Source organism: Callorhinchus milii, unplaced genomic scaffold (genome assembly GCF_018977255.1).
Source record: "Callorhinchus milii isolate IMCB2004 unplaced genomic scaffold, IMCB_Cmil_1.0 Scaffold9, whole genome shotgun sequence".
Taxonomy (NCBI): Eukaryota; Metazoa; Chordata; class Chondrichthyes; order Chimaeriformes; family Callorhinchidae; genus Callorhinchus; species Callorhinchus milii.
The window spans coordinates 19,923,433-19,946,779 of record NW_024704750.1 but is presented as its reverse complement, the minus strand read 5'-3'; the positions used below and the strand labels follow the sequence as shown (position 1 = coordinate 19,946,779).

At 43.3% G+C, this 23,347-nt stretch overlaps 1 protein-coding gene across 13 annotated transcripts in view; it reads left to right on the top strand.

The window, feature by feature from the left end:
• Window positions 1-23,347, top strand: part of mta1 (metastasis associated 1) — a 79,990-nt gene that overhangs the window by 24,239 nt on the left and 32,404 nt on the right. For all 13 annotated transcript variants that reach the window (XM_042338306.1, XM_042338302.1, XM_042338305.1 and 10 more), the window contains exons 3-5: window positions 1,051-1,144; window positions 13,237-13,363; window positions 23,012-23,075. In XM_042338306.1, coding sequence (XP_042194240.1) covers window positions 1,051-1,144; window positions 13,237-13,363; window positions 23,012-23,075 — 285 coding nt within the window. The remainder of the gene's footprint in view (window positions 1-1,050; window positions 1,145-13,236; window positions 13,364-23,011; window positions 23,076-23,347) is intronic.

Sequence of the window (23,347 nt, the reverse complement as noted above, 5' to 3'; positions counted from 1 at the left end):
ATTCAATGATTACTGTCCAGATATCCGGAGTCAGGTCAATCCTTGAACCAATATGTTTAATTGTGAAATCATTCTGGTCTTTCAGAGCACCAGAAGATCTTTGCCTTTAGAGCTGGAATAGTTTGCTAGCATGAAGATTAAAACCATCATGTTTTGGTGGCTCAGTGGGTGAAGATTGTGCCACTGAGTCATGCAGACCAACAAAGCCCAGATTGGATCACTGATATGTTACTGCAGGATTGGGAGTGGAAATCAATTTTTANTTTTTCTTAATTTTGACAGAAAATTGAGTTTTAAAATTTGGATCCATGTATTGAGCTACAAAAATCCGCTCTTGTTGACATTGTTGTTGACACTGTTCTGGGCACATATGTAGGATACAGGAAGTGATTGGTCCCCTGATGACCCGCAACTTAACATTTGTGGGCTAAAATCAACTTTTGTATTGATTTTTACAATATTTTTACAGATTTGTATTGACTGTTTTGTTAGATTATTCAACGCAGGAAAAACAAATGCATATCCATGTTTCTTTCTTGATTTACACAAACCTTAGTTATGAATCAGCTGATTTTCTGCTCTGACAGGGATGTGGTAGTGATTGGGGGAGGCATAGAGGAAGAGGCTTGCTACCATAGACCTTGTCGCCCTTGGGGACAGGAAACGTTGGCCAGAGTGTCTGCTTCTGTCACGATGCAATGAACCCTCTGGAAAGGAGCCTTTGTGTAAATGTTAGTCTGGTTGTGATGTTGATCACAGTTGAGCAGCCTAATGAAGCTCACTGTCCAGGCTCGGAACATGAAGAATAACCACTTAAGCTCAGTAGCAGAGGGCCCTGGCATCTGTCAAATTGTCCCCAGACTGACTGAGCAGCTTCAGGATAAAAGGGAGATACTATTAGAGGAGGAAAATAAAATGATGAGCAGGTTTTGAGAGCCAAGACCCTGAGATCTGGGCTCCGAGAACAAGAGTGTATTTTGTCCAACGGAAGATTTTGGCCATTCCAATCACACAGGTGTGTGCTAACTGTCTTTCTATTGTGTGTTTCAGACTGCCAGCGGCAATGTGGAAGCAAAGTGCGTCTGTTTCTACCGGAGACGAGACATCTCGGGCAGTCTTATTGCGCTGGCCGACAAACATGCAAGTAAGTATGTGCTAGGCATACAAAGTCAGCACTGAACGATCCTCATGTCTTCCCACTCAGATCCTGTTAACCCTACAAGCCAAACCCTAATAGGTAGGGTTGTCGTAGCTGGGAAAGCACAGCAGGCAGCTTGCCAGAAAGTGTGAGCAATGGCAAGCTAGGTGGTTTTAGCTGGTTAAACTAACAGCATACCCCCAGTATACACTGTGCTGTCCCCAAGCCTTTGATCTCTGGAATTAGCAAAGTCTTTCCAATGAGAGAGTGTCCATTCAATTCCATGTGCAGATGGCTTACATATGTGGAATGCTCAGTCTTGTTTGGATATTATTAAGCAATGGGCAATGGGTTTCCGCATGGGTCAGAAACCCGGTTGCTCAAAAAAAGGATTTCTAAAGTTATTCATTTTTTTTCTTATTATGGTGTTACTCCATTGGCTACATTCTACCTGTCAGTGAAGGTTGTGTGTGTGTGGCGGGGGTGTGTGGGGGTGGGTGACTGTCAATGCTAATTTTATATCAGGTACAAAGAAGTGCATGTTAGCAACATAGAGTGGCTTTGCATTTATTCTTTTCTCCTTCTAAATGTTTCTCACTTATCTCCTAAAGGCATTTACTAATGCTAGGGTATTAGTGGTCAAGTGGTCATTCCTCATATATAAGTCGATTTGATTGAGGAATTGCTCATGTCGCCCCATCCTCCCTTCATCTGTCACGTACATTCTGGTGGGGGGGTGCGTGGGGGGTGGGTGTGATCATTGAATAGCAGTTGGGAGCTGAATTGTCCCTCCCTACACTTGGACACTGAGTCCAGTTGTAGCATCCAAACTGCGAGATCAACTAACTAACATGCACCAGAGATTGTCCTTTGTAAGTTGCTCAGTCTTGCATTGGCAATAGCTTCATGAACTGAGTCATTTTGGGCTTTCCAAGATTTTTAAATACAATTGACCTCCGGTGCCTGTGCGGAAGTGACTGGTCTCTGCTTGTTGTCTTCGTGCATTGCTACAGTTGAGATCCGGATTTTGTGTTGGTAACACGTCATCCTTCTATCTGGCACCTTACTTTAGTGCACCAGGGTGCCAACCTGCTTGGCTCCTGGCAGAGCCTCTTCACCTCTGGTTCTGACTGCTCACTGCAGCTCATGGAGCCAGTGAGCAATCTTGGACCTTTATTCAACCCTTTGCTCTCCTTTAAGCCTTTCATCTGACCCTTGACCAAATTTGCTTTCCTTCATCTCCACCACATTGCCCGGCTTCATACCTCACTCACAATGCAAAACATTCATCTGCACCTTTGTCACCTCCAGACTCAATTTCTCAATACCTTCCTCATTGGCCTTCCCAGCTCAACAACAACAACTTGCATTTATATAGCACCCCTCATGCACCGTAGTGTCCCATAACTCAACCGGCATCCAAGTCCAGCTAATCTAAGACTCTACCGCCCTATTCTTCCCCATACCAGGCTTCAGAAGGCCATCATCCCCATCCTCTCCAGGCTTTACTCCCTCAGACCTTCAAATACCTTGATGTTCTTGCTCCACCTTACCTCTGTGATCTCTTGCGCTCCTACTCACCTGTCCCATCACTCACTCTAATAACTCAGACCTGAGTCTTCGCTGTTGTTGTCTGCCATTCTCCAAAGCTTTTTAAAAGTGTTGCTTTATCATTCAGTCTGTCAGTGAAGTGACCCTAAAAAGAGTAATATACAGTCAATTCACTTTACAGTATATACTGTGAAGCGCTTTGAGACATCTCAACGATGTGATAAGGACGATATCAAATGCAAGGATTATTATTATGTTCTCTTCTTCGTGTCTTTGGTTGAACATTATTGAATAGTTGTTTCCTGGTCAGTGAATGACCTATTTACAGGCGAGACATTTAGAATGGAACCTTTTTCCACAATGAACAAGTGATGTTACCATTGTTTCCTTCTTTACTGCGCTTTCATTACCTCGAGATCTAGGTTTCTCCAAATCCCTCCTCACGGGCCTCCTTACCTTCACTTTTCATAATCTCCAATTTGTCTGTAGCTCTGCAGCCCATATACTCTCTCGAGGTCTCATTTGCATTTTTTTCTTACCCTGTTCTTTAATAAGGAATCCCAAGACTGGATTCTTTCTGGTAACCAGAAGTACATTTCCCTATCCACATGAACTCTGGCTGCAGTAAACTTCTGGAGCAGATTTTCCTCAACTGGATGGGGATTTTTTTTACAGGATAGAATCCCGTAAAGAGATATCGCAAATTAGACCCTAGGATTTCAGTAAGATGTGTCAACAGGTGATGAAATTTTCGTGTTGTGTGCTGTTAAATTGTTAAACGCCCAGCAGTGCAATTCCATCTCTCTCCACTTCGAACTGTATCCACAGAGAGCATTGTGAGTTGTATATCACTGAGATGAATTACTGGTGGTTACAGTCCTGTCAGTGGGCATGTCGTGGTGGGAGCAATTCGAGGTGGTGAATTGAGAGAAGCACGGAATAAACAAATTAGTTTAAGTACAATTATTCTGTTGCAGAATTCACAATATTACAAGACAGGTTTCCTATTATCATCTGATTATGGTGGGTATCTGAAGGGATGAGGCCAAATGGGTGAAGGGCTTTCTTTAATCTCTTGTGTGGTCTGAAATTTGCAGCTAATTATTTTGTTATCACTTCCCAACTCAAATGCAGCGCTGGGGGAGCACTGCGTTGTCGGAGATGCCACGCTTTGGATGAGATGTTCAACTGTCTGCTTGATCAGTTGGATGTTAAAGATCCCACCATGGCGCTGTTGGAAAAGAGAGGAGTTTCTCCCAGTGCCCTGGCCAACAGTTAGTCAATTAGGAATTCACTTCATTTGTGGGACATTGCGGTGGTGCAAATTTGCTGCAATGTTTGTCTACAAAATATACAGTCACTACACTTTACAGTAAATCTTGCCAAGCGCTTGAGATATTTCGACAACATGATAAGGGTCTATATCAAATGCAAAGATTACAAGAATCAAACATTTGGAGCAAGTACAGGCCACAAGGCGACTTAAAACCAAAGCAAAACGGTGTGCTTGTGCCAATTATATGCACCAGGGTGGTTAATTGTTGGATCACGCAGGGTGGGACTGGAGCTTGATAATGTGTCAATTGTTGCAAGAGAAATAAAATTGAAGAGGCAGTTTATAGCTAGGTCTTTCAGTAAGTGAGAGGGTGGCTCTTGAGGTACTGAAAAAACCAGCCTCCACCATCACGTGGAACTTAGCTTCAGACTTTTATTCACACAAACAAACCAAAGCTCATCACCAAACCAAGTAACACCTCGTTCAAAACAAATGCGTAGAAATCCCATAAGTCCTTTTCACCTGCACAAAAGGTGTTCAGTTTCTATCTCGCCCAGCCTTAGGGTGTACAATATGACCTTTTAATATCCCAATAAACCCGAACATCATATCATAACAGGGCATGAAGTTAAAAATGACCATCACAGCATCATTATCCTGTGCGTTATGTATGCACACGGCATGCAAAAATGTGGCTGGCACCATTTCTTGAAAAATGGCTGCTGCTGATATTGTTTATTACTCAAGCATTTTCCTACCCAGTGCAGCATGCAGGAAGGACACATCTGGAGGACATCTCAAAGGGCTTCGTAGAATATTCTGTAAAGTGCAGTGACTGCATATTTGTAGTCAAACATGACAGTCAGTTTGTGCACAGCGATGTCCCACAAACAGACATGAAGTAAATGACAAATTTTATTTAGGGGATTGTTGGCCAGGACACTGGGAGAAACTCCCTTCTCCATGTGAATAGTGAGATCTTTAACATCCATGTGAGCAGGCAGATGGGACCTCGGTTTAATGGGTTATCCAAAGGATGACACCTCCAAAAGTGCAGAGCATCCTGAGCACTGCATTTGAGTGTCAGCCTAACCAATGAATTGAAAATTCTGAAGTGGGGCTTGAACCTGCAACCTTCTGACTCAGTACTATCAGCTGAGCCAGACTGACTTTGGGGGCTTATAACAGGATTCTATTCTATTCAGAAAAATTCTATTTTGTGAGAAGGGAGAGCAACTGAGTTTCATTTTGTTAATGATAATTTTACATAGAGGGACATGTTGACACATTTTGATCCAATTTGCATCAAATTGTTTTGGAAACAAAATGTCATGAAGACTGGGGACCTTGTAATGGGGAACTTCAGAATGATTTAGTTGAACTAGAACAATTACGTCAACTTGTATTTTCTGATGACTCAACAGGAAATGGTAAGTTTGCAGGGGTTCCTTGAGTGGACATGACCCTTTGTTAGTGACTGAAAGTGATGCTTCACTCTGTGGGCAGTGGAGTGCTGAGCAAATCTGTGTTTCTCAGCAATGCAGTTTTCACATTGTTGGCCTCTGACCTTTTCCATGAATCGGGTAAGATGATAGACAGGAAAGGAATGTCATGCGTGGGTCACTAACTTGCCTCTATGTGATTGTTGACTGCTCAAACCTCTTTGTGATCTTCTCTCCACCATGCCTCTGCAATCTCCTCCAATGTCTGCACGTATCCTTTGCTTAGGACTCATCCCTCACTCCGCTGTCCCACAATCATAGCCTTGCCTTCAACCACTGTGTCCCCACTCTGGAACTTCTAAATTCCCTTGATTTAGACCTTTCTTCTTTCCTTTCGTCCCTTCAAAACCCTTTTAAAATTCTACCTCTGACTCTCAATATCTCCAAACCTCCAATCCTGCTTAGTTTTCTAAAGCGCTTTGAGACATTATCCTAAGTGAAAGGCACCATTTCTTACCCGTGCTGTGGCATGCAATCCACAATTAAATGATGCAATCTTCACAGTCTTGGGAAATTTGTCTCACTTTGTTTGTGCCACTGGAACAATGCCCTTAACAGTAGGGAGATGTGGAGTGTGACTCCTGGTGTGTATACGTGGAGCATGAATCCTGGAAGATGTATATGTGCAGCGTGAATCCTGGTGTGTATGTATTTAGAATGAATCCTGCCGTAGGTGTGTATGTATGTAGAGTGTGAATCACTTACAGGAGGGTAAGGAGGGTGGCCGAAGATGCAGTCAAGGAGGAGGGTCTTGAGATGTGCCTTGAAGGAGGCAAATGAGGGAGTGAGGTGGAGGGACTGTGGGATGGAGTTTTGAGATGTTTTGACTTTTGTTAAAGTACTATCAAAATGGAATTCTTTCTTTCTCACTGCGTGTTTGGATGCCAAAATCGTGGCTTCAAACGTGCAGTGTAAACACAGCATTAGGTCTTTCAAAGCATCCTCCGTTGAAGCAGCTGATGATAAATGTGGAATCAGCCTGTCAGGCGGGGACTGTAAATATTGGTTGGCTCACATCTTGTGGCGTTGAATTGGATCAGACAGCCCCGTTTAACACGTTGGTGAATGGCAGTGAGCAGGAGCTCGGCTGGAGGTGTTTGACTGGGTGACGTGGCCTGCTTAATATCTTATTTTGAATCTCATTTCCCACCCCCACCCCCCAGAAGTCATTGCGGCTGCTAGCTCATGCCATTTTGACGCTGTCATCCACTTTTGTTTGATAGTGTGGTCAGGCTGCAGTCATGTTGACTGGGATCTGAGTTGAGTCTGTGGGCTTGGCAGGATTCCAGAGCTGCCTGAGAGCAGCTGCATCGAGAAATAGAGACAAGCGGGGAAATTAATTTCCATTATACTTGCTAACCATCCTTATCAGGAGCTGTGCGGATGCCTGAGACTGCATCTCATTCTCTTCACAGCACACCTTACCACTGGCTCTCATTTTCTTATTATGATATTCTGCCTGGCAACCTCCATGTGCAAAGGAGTTTGGGTTAAAATTACATGTAATTTCTCTGTAGCGTGACTACCTGAGGTTTCACAAACAGGCAGATGGAGTTTCTTGAGTTGGCTGATGGATGGAAGGGAGTCTAGACACTGAGTTCAGCTTCCAACTGACACCCAGTTATTAATGAAAGTTTTGTTACGTGGAGGCTCCTTCAAATAAAGCAGGGGGTTAAAAGGTTTCACTTTGTGTGACTGACAGCCTGGGGCACAAGCCCCCTTTTTGTAGCTCCTCACATTGTCAAAACGTCTCAAGAGCACTTCACAATATTTCACTGTCAAACACGTCGACTGATTTTATCGGCAAAAGCAGCAGCCATTCTGCACACAGCAAGATCTGACAAACTGCCAGCCAGTTTTATCTGGAGCTTATTGGAAGCTCATTTCCTCCCATAACATCGTGGGATCTTTAACACCTACCTGAGATCAGGTACAACACCTCATCATTTCATCATTCATGTATAACATCTGATCAGCAGGCCGACACCTCTGACAATGAAGCTCTCCTTCAGTATCTCACTGGACCGCCAACCTGAATTGTGAGCTCAAGTCCCTTTGGTGGGAGGGGGATGGGGTGTTCTCGAATAGTCAGGAAGGAATTTTGATTTAATATCCCAAGACCGCCTGATGATGATCATAATAATCCTCCCATTTGATATCACACCTTTCATGTTGAGAAGATGTCTCAAAGCACTTCACTGGATTTTCTGTAATGCAACGTAAGGGTGAATATAAATAATCTTTATACATACAAGAAAATAATGGAACGAGTATCAATGTTTTGTATGCAAATCATGAACTGTTTAACTAATAAAACAGAGGCAGGAGGAATGTATCTAGTCAGGATTCAGATACTAACTATTGGCTATTATTGAGTTTGTGACATGGGGGTTGATGACGAGGTGCTGGAAGTCCCCAGTTTGATGTTGTATGTGGGTGGTTTCTTTTTTAGATATGGGAGGGTGCAGGCATCTACAGATAAGGGCACCAGACCATCTGAAATTTCCCTTCATAAGGTGTAGTCTGATATTTTTTAGACTTGACACAGTTGTTGGAGTCACAAATTTTTATTGGGTGGTGCAACAAGTGTCCAGAGCAATGGCATGCATTTATTAACTTGTGGCCAGAAGTGCCTTCTGAGCTAGTTTCTTTTCAGCTCTGGGTATCTGGGAATTGGGACTGCCTGCCCCGAGACTCGCTATCATACCTTATTGATCTCCAGTGTCCACGTAGTTTGGGGCAGTCCCAAAATATATCTTCCCCTCTCCACCCATGATCATCAAGCTGGGGAAAGAGTTTTATATTGTTAGATGTGCTCTGTGTAGAGGTTTCAGCTGTTTGTGTACAACTTCACACAGTGGTTGAATGGATGGACTGCTGCACTGATTCCCGCTCCTCACTTTGCTTGTTTTACATCTTTTCACCAAGCCCGATTCTGTTTCAACCAACACATCTGCCCTGTCACCTGGGCACTAGTGATCTCAAATGAGAGCCCAAGCCTACTTCTGATTCTGCAATAAAGCACAGCTTATTTATTTATTTTTGCCCTGCTCTACTGGGACATAGTGAGCACCAAGTCAGCTTGTTTTCCTCGGTCTCTAAAGTTCCCCCTTGGCAAGTTCTATCCCATCTATGGGATGCATGCACTTTCTATTTTTACTTCCTATGCTTAGAACCTTGCGATTATCTTCCTTTGCTATGATCGTTTCAGATACATATGCTGTCAAGCTCTCATTGTAAAATCTTGGCTGCCTTCTCTAACTTGGTAACCAGGTGGCATGAGCCAAGGGTTATCACAGGAAAAGCTACGGAGAGTTTGGAAGAATTCTTTTTTTCATACAGGGTTCTTAGAACACGAAATAATAACCATCCTTGTTATTTGATGCAGCGTCTTTCACTCGGGAGGAAGTCTCAAAGCACTTCACAAGCTAATAAAGTGTAGTGACTGTGTATTTTGTAGGCCACTAAGATAACCAATTTTTGCACAAACAATGTCTGCAAACAGCCATAAAGTGAATCACCAAATTTATTTGGGAAACGTTGGCCAGAACACTGGGAGAAACTCCCTTCTCTTTTCAAATAGTGCCATGGAATTTTTTAATGTTCATCTACCTGAACAGCAGGACGGGACGGGACCTTGGTTTCATGTCCATCCTACTATTTCAAATCATAGAAGAAGAATTCTTGCCTTTGATATAGCACTTCATCACGTCGTTGCGATGTCTTAAAACACTTCACACAATATACTGTGAAATGGATTGACTGTATTTTGTGGCGAAATTGTAATTATTTTAATTTTTAAGAATGCTATCCACAGAAATGGGTCATTTAGGCCATTGAGTCTACACTATTGTTTTTCTCCACATGGGCCACCGGATACAATCTCTACCCTCCCACACATTTAATATGCCTCCTCGAAGCATCAAAAATAATAATAAATTGGTCACTTCAATCCACAACTGTTTGTGGGACGCTGCTGTGCGCAATTGGCTGCTGCGTTTCTCCCACAAAATATACAGTCAATTCACTTTACAGTATATTCTGCGAAGCGCTTTGAGATGTTTAGAAGACACGATAAGGAGCTATATCAAATGCAATGATTATTATTCTTATTATCCAAACTGTTTGAATTGATGGACTCTGTTCCAACTTTGGTTTTTAGCAGAGAATTCTACATTCCACGATCCTCTGTATGCCGAAAGTCATTCTAACCTCCTCATTATTTCTATTTCTTATTATCTTAAGTTTGGTCCCTCTCTTTACTAACTCGCAGACTGGTTGAAATAATCTGTTGCTATTTAATCATATAATGATTGAATTTGATTAGAAGGGTGTTACAGGGCATCTCAATGTTGTGTGTGTGTGTGTGTGTGTGTATGAAGTCTTTGCTGCTTGTGCGTCAAAAAGAAAGCAAAGTTCTCCCTCCCCCCTCACCTCCAGATCAAACAGTGAATCAAGTACAGGTTGGGGCTGTTCCCAGAACAACACAAGTTGAGTCATGTTCCTGACTTAGAGGACTGTGAGCAGACGCCAGGGTCTCCAGGGCTTGCAAAACCTTCTCCAGCAATTAGTAAAGTTTCACAACCTAGGCATCTATTATCACCCCTGTACTAGCTATACAATAATAGAAAGCAGGTAATAAGGTTAATAAAACTGGAAGAACGCACACAGCATGGTAGCACTTTGACACCATGGATAACTGCACACTGCTGGCCCTCGACAGTCCTCTAGTGTGTTCGGCTCCTCAGTAGTTTGGCATAGGGCAACATTGAAGTAGCCAACAGTACATCAGAGTGGAATGTCTGACATCTTGCCTCCGTACTCTGGAGCCAGTTAGATGACTTCAGGATCAGGATCATTTCTGTGAACAATGGGAGATGTCACTTCTCCAAACTTTCTTTGAGAAAGGTTTTGACTCCATCTCTGCAGTCATCCAAGACCTTATGTTGAATTTGTCGAAACTAAAATAGAGTGTACTCGGTAAGAGATGGGTTTGACACTGAGGAGACAAAGCCAGGCAGGTACGAACTGAATGCTTTTGATGGTTAACTGCCTGTATGCGTCAAATTCCGAAAAGGTGAGCCCAGATAGACAATTACAGGACTGATAAGATTTAGCCTATAGCCGAATACACATTGTGTGCTGTTGTGTCCTTTCCAACAGCAGTGGTAGTGACAAAACTAGCTGTTCTCCTCCCCCGCTCACACAAATTTTACTCGAATCAATAGTTGCAATGAATTTACAAGATTGAAGTTTTTGTTGAACTCAAACTTTGTGGAGGAAAAATACATTCAGCTATCTAAATTCTATGTCCTAGTCTCATTATAGTCTCATTATCTTTCCAATACAGCATCAAACTGGTGCTTAAGTGACTCCAGTGTGCTGGCCTCAACTACCCTTCTTGCTAACTGGTTCCATCTGTTGATTCTCCTGTGTGTAAAGAAATAATCTACTTTCTGGGGATCTGTGCTAAACATTGCAAGCTTGAATCTGTGCCCCTGATCCCAAATCCGTAGTCTCTGATCCTAAACCTTTACTCTCTTGTCCCACTGCCTGCATCCTTGAAAGTATTAATTCAAGTTTACTCGCTCAATCCCATTAAACGTTTTCCCGGTTAGTTTCTTGGTTTATGTGGCTCACCAAATTATTTAAAACTGTTAATTTTATTCAGATTGCTCTTCTTCAGAAGCTGCTGTGTTCATTAAAGTCTTGGATTTTGTGTTTAGGATTATAATATATTTCAGTGATGTGAAGTTTCTTGTGGTTGGCACATAGGAAGGAGTCTTGTAGCTCAGTGGTTAGAGCACTCGCCTCGCAAGTGAGAGATCTAGGTTCGATTCCTGAAAGGGCGAAATGTTGGGCAAGTTTCCTCACTCCTTTGTTTACCTACAACAACAACAACAACAAGATTCCATTTATAAAGCGCCTTTCACGTCAGGAGGACGTCCCAAGGCGCTGCACAGTTGGGTCATGACCCGAGCAGGGGGGAAATGGTTAGGGTGAGGGGAGGGAAGGGAGGGAGCGAGGAGGGGGAAGAGAGTCGAGAGGGGAGCTGAAGGCACGGTCAAAGAGAAAAGTTTTGAGACCGGCCTTGAAGGAGGAAAGGGAGGAGGTGGCGAAGGCACTGGGGGATGGAGTTCCAGAGCCTGGGGGCTGAGAGGCTGAAGGCCCGACCACCGATGGTAGGGCGGTTGGGGCGGGGGACGTGGAGCAGACCGGAGCCAGAGGAACGGAGGGTACGGGCAGGTAGGTAGGGGGATAGTAGGTTGGAGAGGTAGGAGGGAGCAAGGCCGTGAATGGCCTTGTAGGTGAGGATGAGGATCTTGAAATCAATCCTCTGGGGGATGGGGAGCCAGTGGAGGCGAGCGAGGGTGGGAGTAGCAGTAAGTGCTACTTACCTAGCAGTAAGTAGGAACCCAGTTGTCAGTCGATTGGCGGATCGTTTTTCCGGGCATAATAATCCTTAAAAAAAACAACAATAATAATTTGGTCACTCAATCCACAACTGTTTGTGGGACACTGCTGTGCGCAATTGGCTGCCACCTTTTGCCCACAAATATACGGTATATTCTGTGAAGCATTTTTAAGACAACAACAAAATTACATTTGTATAGCTCCTTTCATGTCGGGAGAACGTCTGAAGACACTGAGACATATAGAAAACTAGTAATATATATTCATTCCTATATTCCAGTTCCATTCAGAAACTCTGGAAGTTGGAGATTGTGATAATAGCACCAGAAAGATCTTTGGCAGAAGTCACAAAGTAGAAGTTGAGTGTTCCATTTGTAGCGTTATCCACATTGTAAGATCAGTTTCAGATCCGGATGCAGTCAGATAGGATCAGTCAAGCAGGGTGGGGTGGGATTTCATTGTTCACAGCACCACTCCAGTATTGTGTACCGACATGGAGGAGCTAGTGCTTGAGTGGCAGCCAAGAGGCTGTGGTGCTGTGCTACCATTGATTGCCCAGGAATTTAATTTGTGGCCGTTAGGAATAGATTTGTATCTAGCAATTCCTGCAAATTTGTTGGCAGCATTGGCTGTGATCTGGCTTCACAGACGTCAAATGGAGATCGACGTCAGAACGCAGTTCCAATGGGTCAGCCTCCATCACATCCAGCTTCATGCAATAATCTGGTTACTAATCAGTTTGTGACCCCCATTATTCATTATCATAATAATTCTCGCAATTGATGCCTTATCATGTCGGTGAGATGTCTCAAAGCTCTTCACAGGATATACTGTAAAGGCGAATTTACCTTCTGACCCTTCACCCCAGGGTGATAGCGGCATACTGCTTCTGTTATTTAACTTTTCAGCAGGGCAAACAGTCATGCACTCCTCTGTGTGATACGTCTAAATCTGACGAACTCTCACAAAAGTGCGGCACATGGAAACTTTCAATTAACGGAGCGTTGATTCAACAAACTTGCTTGGTTTCCAGACTTGATGCTCTGAGAAAAAGTGCATCATTTTCCCAAAGAGAATTGGAAACCCAAACTGATTTCTTTGTCAGTGGGAAGGACAAAAAATCAGATGGTATTTCACCCGGCTTGCGCTCAGACACTTTCTTTGTGACGGGTTGAGGCTACTTGAGGCAGCAAGTAGCCTCAACCCGGGGAAATGACTTTGACACTAGCACATTTTAAAGGAGAAAATAAGATATCAGATATTTAATAAATCTGTGGATTTATTCACTTAGGTTATACTATTTATGAAGTAACATTAATTGATGGACTAATCTACAATCTCTATCCTTTCTACAGTGGAATTGGAGGAAGAAATGGAGAACTCAGAACTGCAGGAGCTGTCAGAGAAAGAGCGACACCAGCTGAAGCATCGCGAGCTGTTCCTGTCGCGCCAGTTGGAATCCCTACCAGCCACACACATCAGGTAAGTGGGGCAAGAGTACAGCAGCGCTCAGCAACTTACATGTGTATGGCACCCCTCACGTCGGGAGGACGTCCCGTGGCGCTGGACAGTCAAGGATTTGATAGCACGAAAGTAGAATGCCACAAGTGAAGTCTTGTAAAATAATAATCCATATGTATGATACGGAGTCTTATCAGGTTGTTAAAAGTGCTTCAAAAAATATACTGTAGACTATAGTGACAGTGTATTTTGTAAGCTTAAAAAAGTGGTTAGATTCTTGAAAAAGAGAAATCAATGGATATGGACAGTGAGGAGGAGAATGGGAATAGGTTGGCTGATGTGAAAAAAATATCCGATGGGCCAAAAGGCCTGTTTCTGAGCTATAGACTTCCACATTTCTGTTCACCACTCACTGTGTAAAGAAATTAAATCTAAATTGTCTGGACATTCCCTCTGGAAAAAAACTTGAGGCTCAACTTGGAATTTATCCAGTACTAATAAAATAAACTTCACTTTGAAGAAGGAAGAAAGATCTTGCATTTTTATAACACTTAATTGTGTTGCGACGTCCCCAAATGCCTCACAATAATTATTGTCAAGTGAAGTGACTTTTTTTTAAGGCAAACAATCAGCAAAATCCCCGAAACAGTCATGAGGCAGATAAACAATTTATCCAGAGGACTGTGGTCAAAACACTGGGAGAAATTCCCATCCTCTTTTTGAATAGTGTCATATTAATAATAGCTCAGTGGTAGCACTCTTGCCTCTGAGTCAGAAGGTGGATTCAAGCCCCACGTTGGGAGCACTCCATTGCAGTGTTGATAGTATTGTCGGAGGTGCTGTCCTTCGGATGAGACGTTAAACGGAGATCCCGTCTGTCTGTTCAGGAGGATGTTAAAGATCCCATGACACTATTCAAAAAAGAAGAGAATTTCTCTTCTCCTAGTGTCGGGTCAACAATCCCCCAAATAAAATTGGTCACTCACTCCATGGTTGTTTGTGGGACATTGTTGTGTGCAACTGGCTGTTGTGTTTCTCCCACAAAAGATAACAGTCAATGGACTTTACAGTATATACTGTGAAACGCTTTGAGATGCCTCGAAGACGTGATAAGGTGCTATATCAAATGTAAGGAATAGTATCACAGACTCTGTATTACAAATAACAAGTATATGTCAGGACGATGCTTCCAGGCGCTGAACAGTCCAGGGTTTGCATGTGACCTAGTGCTGGGGTCTGGAGGCTAAGAAGCTGGGGTGAGAAATAAAGCCAAAAGCGAAATCGAGGAGGAAGGTCTTGAGGTGAACCTTATAGGAGGCGAGAGAAGGCACGAGTCGCAGAGATGGAGTTTCAGAGCATGGGGGCAGATAGGCAGAAAGTTCAATTGCCAATGTGGTGGGGGGGCTGAGGGCGGGGGATATAAACAGGCCAATGCCCGGTGAGCAGAGGGAGTGGCATGTTTAGTAGGGTTTGAGGAGGTGGTAAGTGGGGCAAGATGATGGGGGAATTTAAAGGTTAGGATAAGGATCTTGAACTCTATCCGCTGGGCGATGGGGAGCCAGTGAAGCTGGGTGAGGATAGGGGTGATAGGCTCGTGGAGCCTAGTGCGAAAAGGACACGGGTTGCCGAGTTCTGGAGAGTTTTTATCTTGTGAAGGAAAGGGGCGGGTAGACATTATTATCTACTTGAAGTGCAGGCAGACAGGTTTACATGTGGCATCCAGGATGTTCACCATATCTGACCAGAGCTTTCTCTGAGGCTGCAGCACAGGCACCTGTCCACCTTATGGCGCAAGTAGACTGTAATGTAAATTGAGAAGAAGGAACTGTTCTCCATAGGGTCCTGGTTATGACCATTCAAGGTGTGGTCAACATACCACTGGAATGCTAAAAGTTGAGCAGTAAACAGGACTCGGACTCAACACTGGATCTTTGTACAGTACTTTCTGGCAGCAGCCTTGTTTCCGGTACCCGAACCAAAGCTCTCGGTAAAATCGCTGACAGATAAACGTGTTCCCACAGTCATCAGTGAGCTGTATTTTAATTTCTGGAGAAGTCAAGATCAAAGCAGGAAGTGGCTAACGTTCTAATATTGTGGTCTTGAGAGAAAAAATTACTCACTGGATTGCATGCGTTATCTCAGTCTCCATCGCGCTCTCTGGTGACTGATGCTTACCTTACAGGCCAGATGTGAACTTTAAAAGGAACGCAGCCACAGAGCTCAGGGCATATACAAAGGCTTGAGACGTGGGAAGCCTGCTTAGCCCTCCTCAAAAAATATATCAGTAATAAATCTCAAGGAAGCAGTTTGACACGACCTCAAAATCATTGTGTGCAAGTCCTTTGCAGTCAGCAAGAGGATTCGCCGATATTGTCTATCAGGCTGTGCTGGAATCCAGCCCAGGGTTCCAGAGTTCAAAGGCTTGCTAACACTGCAACATCCGGTCTCCTTGACCTTGTATATTTGCGGCAACAGGAACCTTGAATATATTTGAGGTGTAAACAACAACAACAAAAACAAAATTAAATTTATAGATCGCCTTTCAGGTCGGGAGGACATCCCAAGGCGCTGGACAGTCAGGGGTCAGGAGATAAAGAATCTTTTCACACATGATGAAAAGGTCTGATGAAAATGGGCAAGGGCTGAAGGAGATTGTCTCGTGTTATTTTTGTTCTTATGGAGAGAAACCACGCAAAGAGAGATCAAATCAACCTTCAAAAGATGAAAAAAGCTACAAACCTTGAACCTGGAATAGAGCCATGCCATGGTATAAACACACCACTGGGACGCTTCCAAGTATTTTTTCAGCATTCATTTCCTGCACTTGTGTTGCTTTAAGGCCTGACTGTTTTTCTGCTCTCCTGCCTAAGAAGCTTATCCTCTTTTTGGGGTTCATTTCAATGAGTTCCAGGAGCTTTACTGGTACCTCAGTCAAGAGGCTTTTCTTTACATGTGATCCTGGACAGACTATTGTTATCACTCATTCAACTGCCCATCCTCTCCCAATAACCACATCCACAGGGCTCTCTGGATAGTGATCAGGAGCAGGAAAGCTGAATAGTGTTCTCTTCGCAGGAGTAACTCAGAATTTTTAGAGCGAATTCCAGTGTCTCAATTGCTTACCTTGCTAAGATCAGCTCACCCCCATAGAATAGTGGTTAGCATGAGCGAGAGGACCCGGGTTCGATTCCTGGACAGGGTAAAATCTTAGGCAAGTTTCCTTACTCCAGTAACTTTGTTTACTGTCAGCTCAAGTTCATTGTTCTCTATGAATGTCTCCTACTGAATATTCTGAGGCTGTAGGCTGCCTTGTTTATATCTTCCCAAAATGCTGCAGGTACATGTTCATCGAAGAGGGATGAGGCTTGGGACATTACCTGGAGTCGGGGGTTTGTGAACACACCCTCATATATGCAGGGTTGGAAATCTACCTTGATTGGTATGTAGAGAGTTAAGCACAAGCTCCGCACCTCCAACTGGTTGAACCATCGCTCAATGGATAGGAATGTGTGTCCGAACTGTGGGCAGGAGGATGGTGACTCATTTCATGCTGAGCTGTGCTGCTCACTAAGAGGTCAGCAGGAAGTTCCCAGTACTGTTAACCACCTCATAATCGCTGCAACCTACGCTTGTCAAATCTCAAATGATCAACTGATGATCTATAGGGGAGGAGGGGTGGGGGGAAAGTAAGTGTGGTTTCCTTGGAGTTGAGTTGGGTACAAGGTGATGTGCTTGGCAATAGTATGTTAGAATCAATGCAATCCTCTGTAGCAGTCTCTTGAGTCCTTTTCTTGAGTCAAGTGGTTCCGCAGTACACCAGGGCACTGCTGATGACAACCTAGCAAGCCTAGCTTGTCGACAGAACTTGGAGGGATAGACCGACCGATCACTGGCGACAGGGATTCTACCCACTCAGCTCCTGCTAACCCTGCAAGCCAAAGTCCCAATGGCAAGGTATGAGGTTTCGGCCAGTTAAACCACAGCTCAAGCTCACACTCCGGAGTCCCCAAGCTTTGGCTTTCACCAACCTGCATGTAAAACCCTCTGGAATTGGGTAAACAGGGAATATCTCTCCAGGGAGACGGCATACACTCCATTGCAAAGAAATTCCATGCGTGGATAATACACATTTGTGAAACTGTTTGTTTTAGATACTCTTAACCATGGTGATGGGTTTCCACATGTGTCAGACACCTAGCTGACCAAAAGAAACTCTGAGGCAGACTTGCAGGCGGTCCTTTGAGCAGGAGGTCCTGTATAACGCCCTGAATGTGATCATCACATCACCTTTATCAAACGTGTCTGGGCAGGTGAAGAAATATTTTTCTGTCGACACCTCATGTTCCACTCACATTCCTGGTCCACCTTCTGAGGTTACAGATTCTTATCATAATAAAAGTAATAATTAATTAATATAATTGCTTTTGATATAGCGCATTATCACATCTTGGAGACGTCGCAAAGGGCTTCACAGAATATACTGTAAAATGAATTGACTGTTTATTTTGTGGGCGAAACTGCTAAATAAATAGAACTTGGTTAATTTAGAGATGGTAATTCTTGGATTGCAATCTCACTGATCACTCAATGTAGTGATGAGATGCCAGGGTAGAGTATTTGGGAGGTTAACAGCACTGGATTTATTACTGAAGCAGATTAGCAATGTCTGGGATGATAAAAAGTATTTCTAAGGAGGGTGAGAGGAAGTGTTTGAATGACTGTCAGACCAATGGCTTTAAGGGGTTCTGTTGTACCTGCCCACTGTGATACATGTCTGCCATATCCTGGTGGACTATCCTACTATTCCTGTGGTTTGATGCTGAGCTGTGCTGCTCACCAGAAAGCTCACTTTCTGTGCTTGTCAGATGTCAATTGGCCAACTAGTGACTTATCTCTTGGGGGGAGGGCAAGGTAGGAAAGAAAGGTCTCCTCAGAGCTGAGTTGGCTCCAAGGTGATGTGCTTGTTAATGGAATGTCAGAATCAAGTCAATCCTCTGATTGGAAATTTGGTTCCTGACCCAGAAGGGTCCACAGTGCTCCAGGGTATATCTCAAAGCACTTCACAGAACTTACTATGAAGTCTGTGCATTTATAGGTGAACGCAGCAGCCAATTTCCGCACAGTCCCACAAACAGCCATAAACTGAATGATCAATTTTATCTGGGGGATTGTGAAGGTAAGCATGTATTTAGCAATGCACACTATAGGTTAGAGTTAAAGAAAAATATAGCGATAAAGTAATAGACTAAGTGACAGAGAGCCAGAAAGTCAGAGGGAGAGAGAGAAAGAGAGACTCAGAGAGAGAATCAGAGACAGAAAGAGAAAACAACAGAGGCAACAGGAGACAGAGATCCTTGCATTTGATATAACACCTTATCACATATCAAAGTGCTTGAGAGGATTTACTGAAATGATTGCTGTTAAAGATTCTTGGCCCAGCACAGCATCACCAGAGAGATTTCTCAAGTGGACATTTTCTGACATTCATTCACTTTGTTGAGAGTTGCCCTGTAAATACTGCATTTCCCTAATAATGTGTGATCTGCTCCTGCTCTGTAACCTCTGAGTTTACACCTGTTTTTATTTAAGATCAAAAGAGAGGTACAGATGAAGACCAGCCAAGTGAGAAGTACAGTAGAACCTTGGTAACAAATGTTGGGATCCACACTCAATAATGAAGGGTGTTATAACAGGTTCCAGTGTAGCTCAAGAACAGCAAAAAGAAGATAATGATAACAAAGGCTTTTTGATCCTTCGGAATACAATCATACTCTCATCCCATAATGATAATTCTCGCTTTTGAGATACACCTCATCACAAAGTCGAGACATTTCAAAGTGCTTCACTACAATGTACTGTAAAGGGTGGATGACTGCGTATTGGTGAATGTGGCAGCCAATTTGTGCACAGTGATGTCCCTCAAACAGCAATGAAGTGAGTGCCCAATTTTACTATTTTTACAGTCAAAATGCAATACCTTCCATTTGACTACATTGAATTGCACCTGCCGTACGTCCGTCCATTCTGTTCTATCCTCCTATGGGTGGGTGGGGGGGAGATAAGCGGGGTCGCTTTGGAACTGAACTGGCTCAACGGTGACATGCCTGATAATGGAATGTCGGAATCAGCCCTCTGTGGCAGTCTCGGTAGTCCGGCGCCTGAGCCAGGTGGGTTCACAACATTCCAGGGTACTGCTGATAACAGCTGCAAGCCAAACGGGTAGGGTGGTCCTAGCTGGACAAGCAGCGGGAAAGCTTGTCAGACAGCAACATCAATGGCAAGCTATGCGGTTTTAGCTGGTTAGACTCCAGCAGTTACCCCAACACACATTCTAGGATCTCCAAGACTTGGCTCTTGCTAGCCTGTACCTAATACTTTCTAGAATTAGGTAGCAGGATGCATCTTTTCAGGGAGAGAATGTGTATTCCATTCCAACAATCTTTCTCTGGGATTTCCATGTGTTGGTGGGATGCATGGAAGTCTCAGCTTGGTTGGATACATGGATACCAAGAGTTTAAGAGCATGGTGATGGGTTTCAGTCCATGTCAGACACCCGGCTAACAAAAATAAATACTTTTTTCCACTTATCTGATCTGTCAGTGTCTGCTTGAAAACTTCCGCACTGTTCTTCACAGTTTTCACTGCACTTCTACATTAGCAAGTTTAAATGAGTCCAGTGTTCTGGTTTCCACTGCCCTTCCTGGTAACCTGTACCAGTTGTATGAAGAAATATTACCAGGTGTCTGTCCTAAAATTGCCTTTCAGAATCATGATTTCTTGCCTTGGCTTATCTAGTTACAGGCATAAAATGAGTTGGGACCTTATACCAGGCTAGGGTCTGCAGCTGTTCACCATATAAATCAACAGTTTTGACTTGGGTCTCTAGAGGTATCCAGCACTGAAGCTGCCACTGAACTGTGTGTAAACTGTGAAGAACAGTGCAGAAGTATGCAGGCAGACATTGACAGATTTGGTGAGTGAATGGAAGTATGGCAGATACAATTCAGTGTGAGGTATTGCATCGTGGCTGTAAAAATAACGGTTGAATATGTATTAAATGGAAGTTCAAGGCCGCTTAATGAATCAAAGATGAGCACTACAAAGTAGTTTATAGATGTGGACAGCTACAGAGGATTGATGTAGTTAATGATGGGCTAACAGACATCTTGAAGTATCTCTTTATATAATTTGGTCACTCACTCCATGGCTGTTCGTGGAACATTGCTGTGCGCAAAACTGGCTGCTGCATTTCACCCACAAAATACCCAGTCACTCCATTCTACAGTATATCCTATGAAGGGCTTTGAGACATCTCAACGACATGATAAGGCTCTATATCAAATGCAAGGTTATTATTATAATTACTAGAAGAAATGGGTTAGTGCTAAGGTAAGAGTGAATAATCTTTTCATAGCGTTTGTCTGCAAAATACACCAGTCACTGCACATTACAGACTATCCTGTAAAGATCATAGGGGCAATCTCCCAATGTGAAATGGCTAAATCAAATACAAGGATTATTTATTTCCCTCAGAGAGTATAGAATTTGGTAACGTTCCATAAAGCAACAATAGGTGCAAAATTGGTTCAAGAATTTAAGGAGCAGATGGTTGAGATGTTGAAATATTGATGGGTACAGCAACAATGCAACAACAGTGGGATTCAGGAAAGTAACAGAACATAGTGCCATGGATATAACAACAATAATCCTTGCACTTGAGAGTACCTTTCGCAAAGTGCTTCATGGGATTTTTACTGTAAAGTGTAATGAATATGATTTTGTAGACAAAGTAGTGTGCAAAATGTGCACAACAAAGTCCCACAAACAGCCATGAAGTGAATCAGCTAATTTTATCAGGGAGATTGGTGGCTAGGACATTCTCTTTTTAAACAGTGCCGATGAATCTTTAATGACCATCTGAACCAGGCACAGATAGTTTATTTATATCCCCACTGCTATATTTGAGTGTCAGCCTAGACTGAGTTCAAAGTCCTGATGTGGGGCTTGAGCCCGTAACCTTCTGCCTCAGTGGGGAGCAGTGTGCTACAGAGATTTGCCTGGAGTGGTGGGAATGTTCGGGGAGAGTGGGGCGGGTTACTCCCTAACAGCCCCACAGGCCAAGGGTTGGCCACCGCTGGTTTTGGACCTGAGTTTGTACACGTGGACTAGAATTGTGGGGTTTGAGATGCAGTGAGTTGTGTGCATTTATCCGTTCTCTGCGAAGCTTTGATTTATTTCCCAATAATGCAGTTTTTATCATCCACTAACCTATACTTGACTGAAATATTATGTGTGTGCTCAGGCTGCTTTAACCAATTATGTTGACAGAAGCATCTTTTAATATTGTTTGCCAATTTCTTTTTCAATCTCGTGGAACACACACTCCTAACTCTGCTACTTCTAAACAAAAGCTTTGCCAAATGGCTGGTTATATGTTTTCTGCGTTAAGTGATAGGAAGCATTCAGTGAGAGCAGGGCCAACTCCACAAGATTTACAGGCACTTTACAAGTTGGTCTTTAAGTAGCTGCTTAAATATCCTCTGCAGGGATCGCTACCTGGAGCATTCTGTGCTTTTACTCAACCTTATTGCTTAGATATATTATTCAAGAGCATCTTTATTTTGACAGCTCTGTCATATCGATAGGTGTATTGCCCAGAGTTCAGAGGAATTGGGCTGGAATAAAGGAATTAAATTGCCCACATTGTACATTGATACCACTTATGAATTACTTGCAATTCATGTTGTCAAACCCCCATTGACAACTTAACTCACTTGGTCATGTCTGCAATGTCCTTTGACAATTTGGGGCCTAGAGGAATTTGGGGGCTGGGGGATTGGGGTTTGTTTGCGGGGATAATCCTCATTCGCTAAATGGAACGTTTCGGTCTAATTCGGTTAATGGGGTTGAGCAGGCCTAACCTCGCTCACCAATAAAAAAAATCTTCTCCTCTGGAATGTTTTAATAATAATATAATAATAATAATCCTTGCATTTGATATAGCGCTTTTCACGTCTTCTAGACGTCCCAAAGCGCTTCACAGAATATACTGTAAAGTGAATTGACTGTATATTTGTGGGCGAACGCAGCAGCCAATTGCGCACAGCAATGTCCCACAAACAGTCGTAGATTGAAAATGACCAATTTATTATTGTTTTGTTTTTTTGGAGGGATTATTATTAGGCTCTGTGTGGAGTAAGGAAACTTGCCCAAGGTTTCGCCCTCTGCCTGGAATTGAACTCAGGAGCTACAGGACTCCACACTCAGTCTAGGCTGACGCTCCAGTGCAGAGTTGGGAGAGCACTGCATTGCAGAGGTGGTGTGCTGTGTGATGAACAACAACAAAATTACATTTGTATTGCGCCTTTCACGTCGGGAGGACATTAAACAAGTTTTTTTTCTGCTTAAGTAGATGTTAAAGATTCTGTGATACAATTCAAAAATAGGGAAAAAAATCCTGGCCCACAATCCTCCAGCTTAATGGTCATCTTCCTCTTAGCTGTTTCTGAGATCTTGCTGTGCCACATTTGCCAACAAAACTGTCACTACACACCGCACATGATAGTAATTACTATAATGCGCTTTCCACAAGATAAAGTGTATAAAATACAAGATGTGTTCTTCCCCCGCCCCCCCTCCCTCTTTCTAAATCTGTTCCTTTTTTTTTAGGGGCAAATGCAGTGTTACTCTGCTCAACGAAACAGAATTGTTTTTATCGTATCTGGAACGTGAGGTAAGAGGAAGTTTCTGCTGATATCAAATCACAGTAAGGCCCACGCTGGCATTTCGCAGACACTCGCTAGTCTCCACTAGTTATGAATTGCTCTTGCAGATATTCAGTTTTTGGTACATTGTTTCTCTCCCTGGTACTATTAACAGCCAGCCAGGGAAAGAAACAATAACTGTAACATAAGATGATATAGTGCTGGATGCTCGACTCCTTTTAACCTTGCAATCAAACCAAAGCCCTAACAGTTAGCGAGATCCTAGCTGGACAAGTTTGTC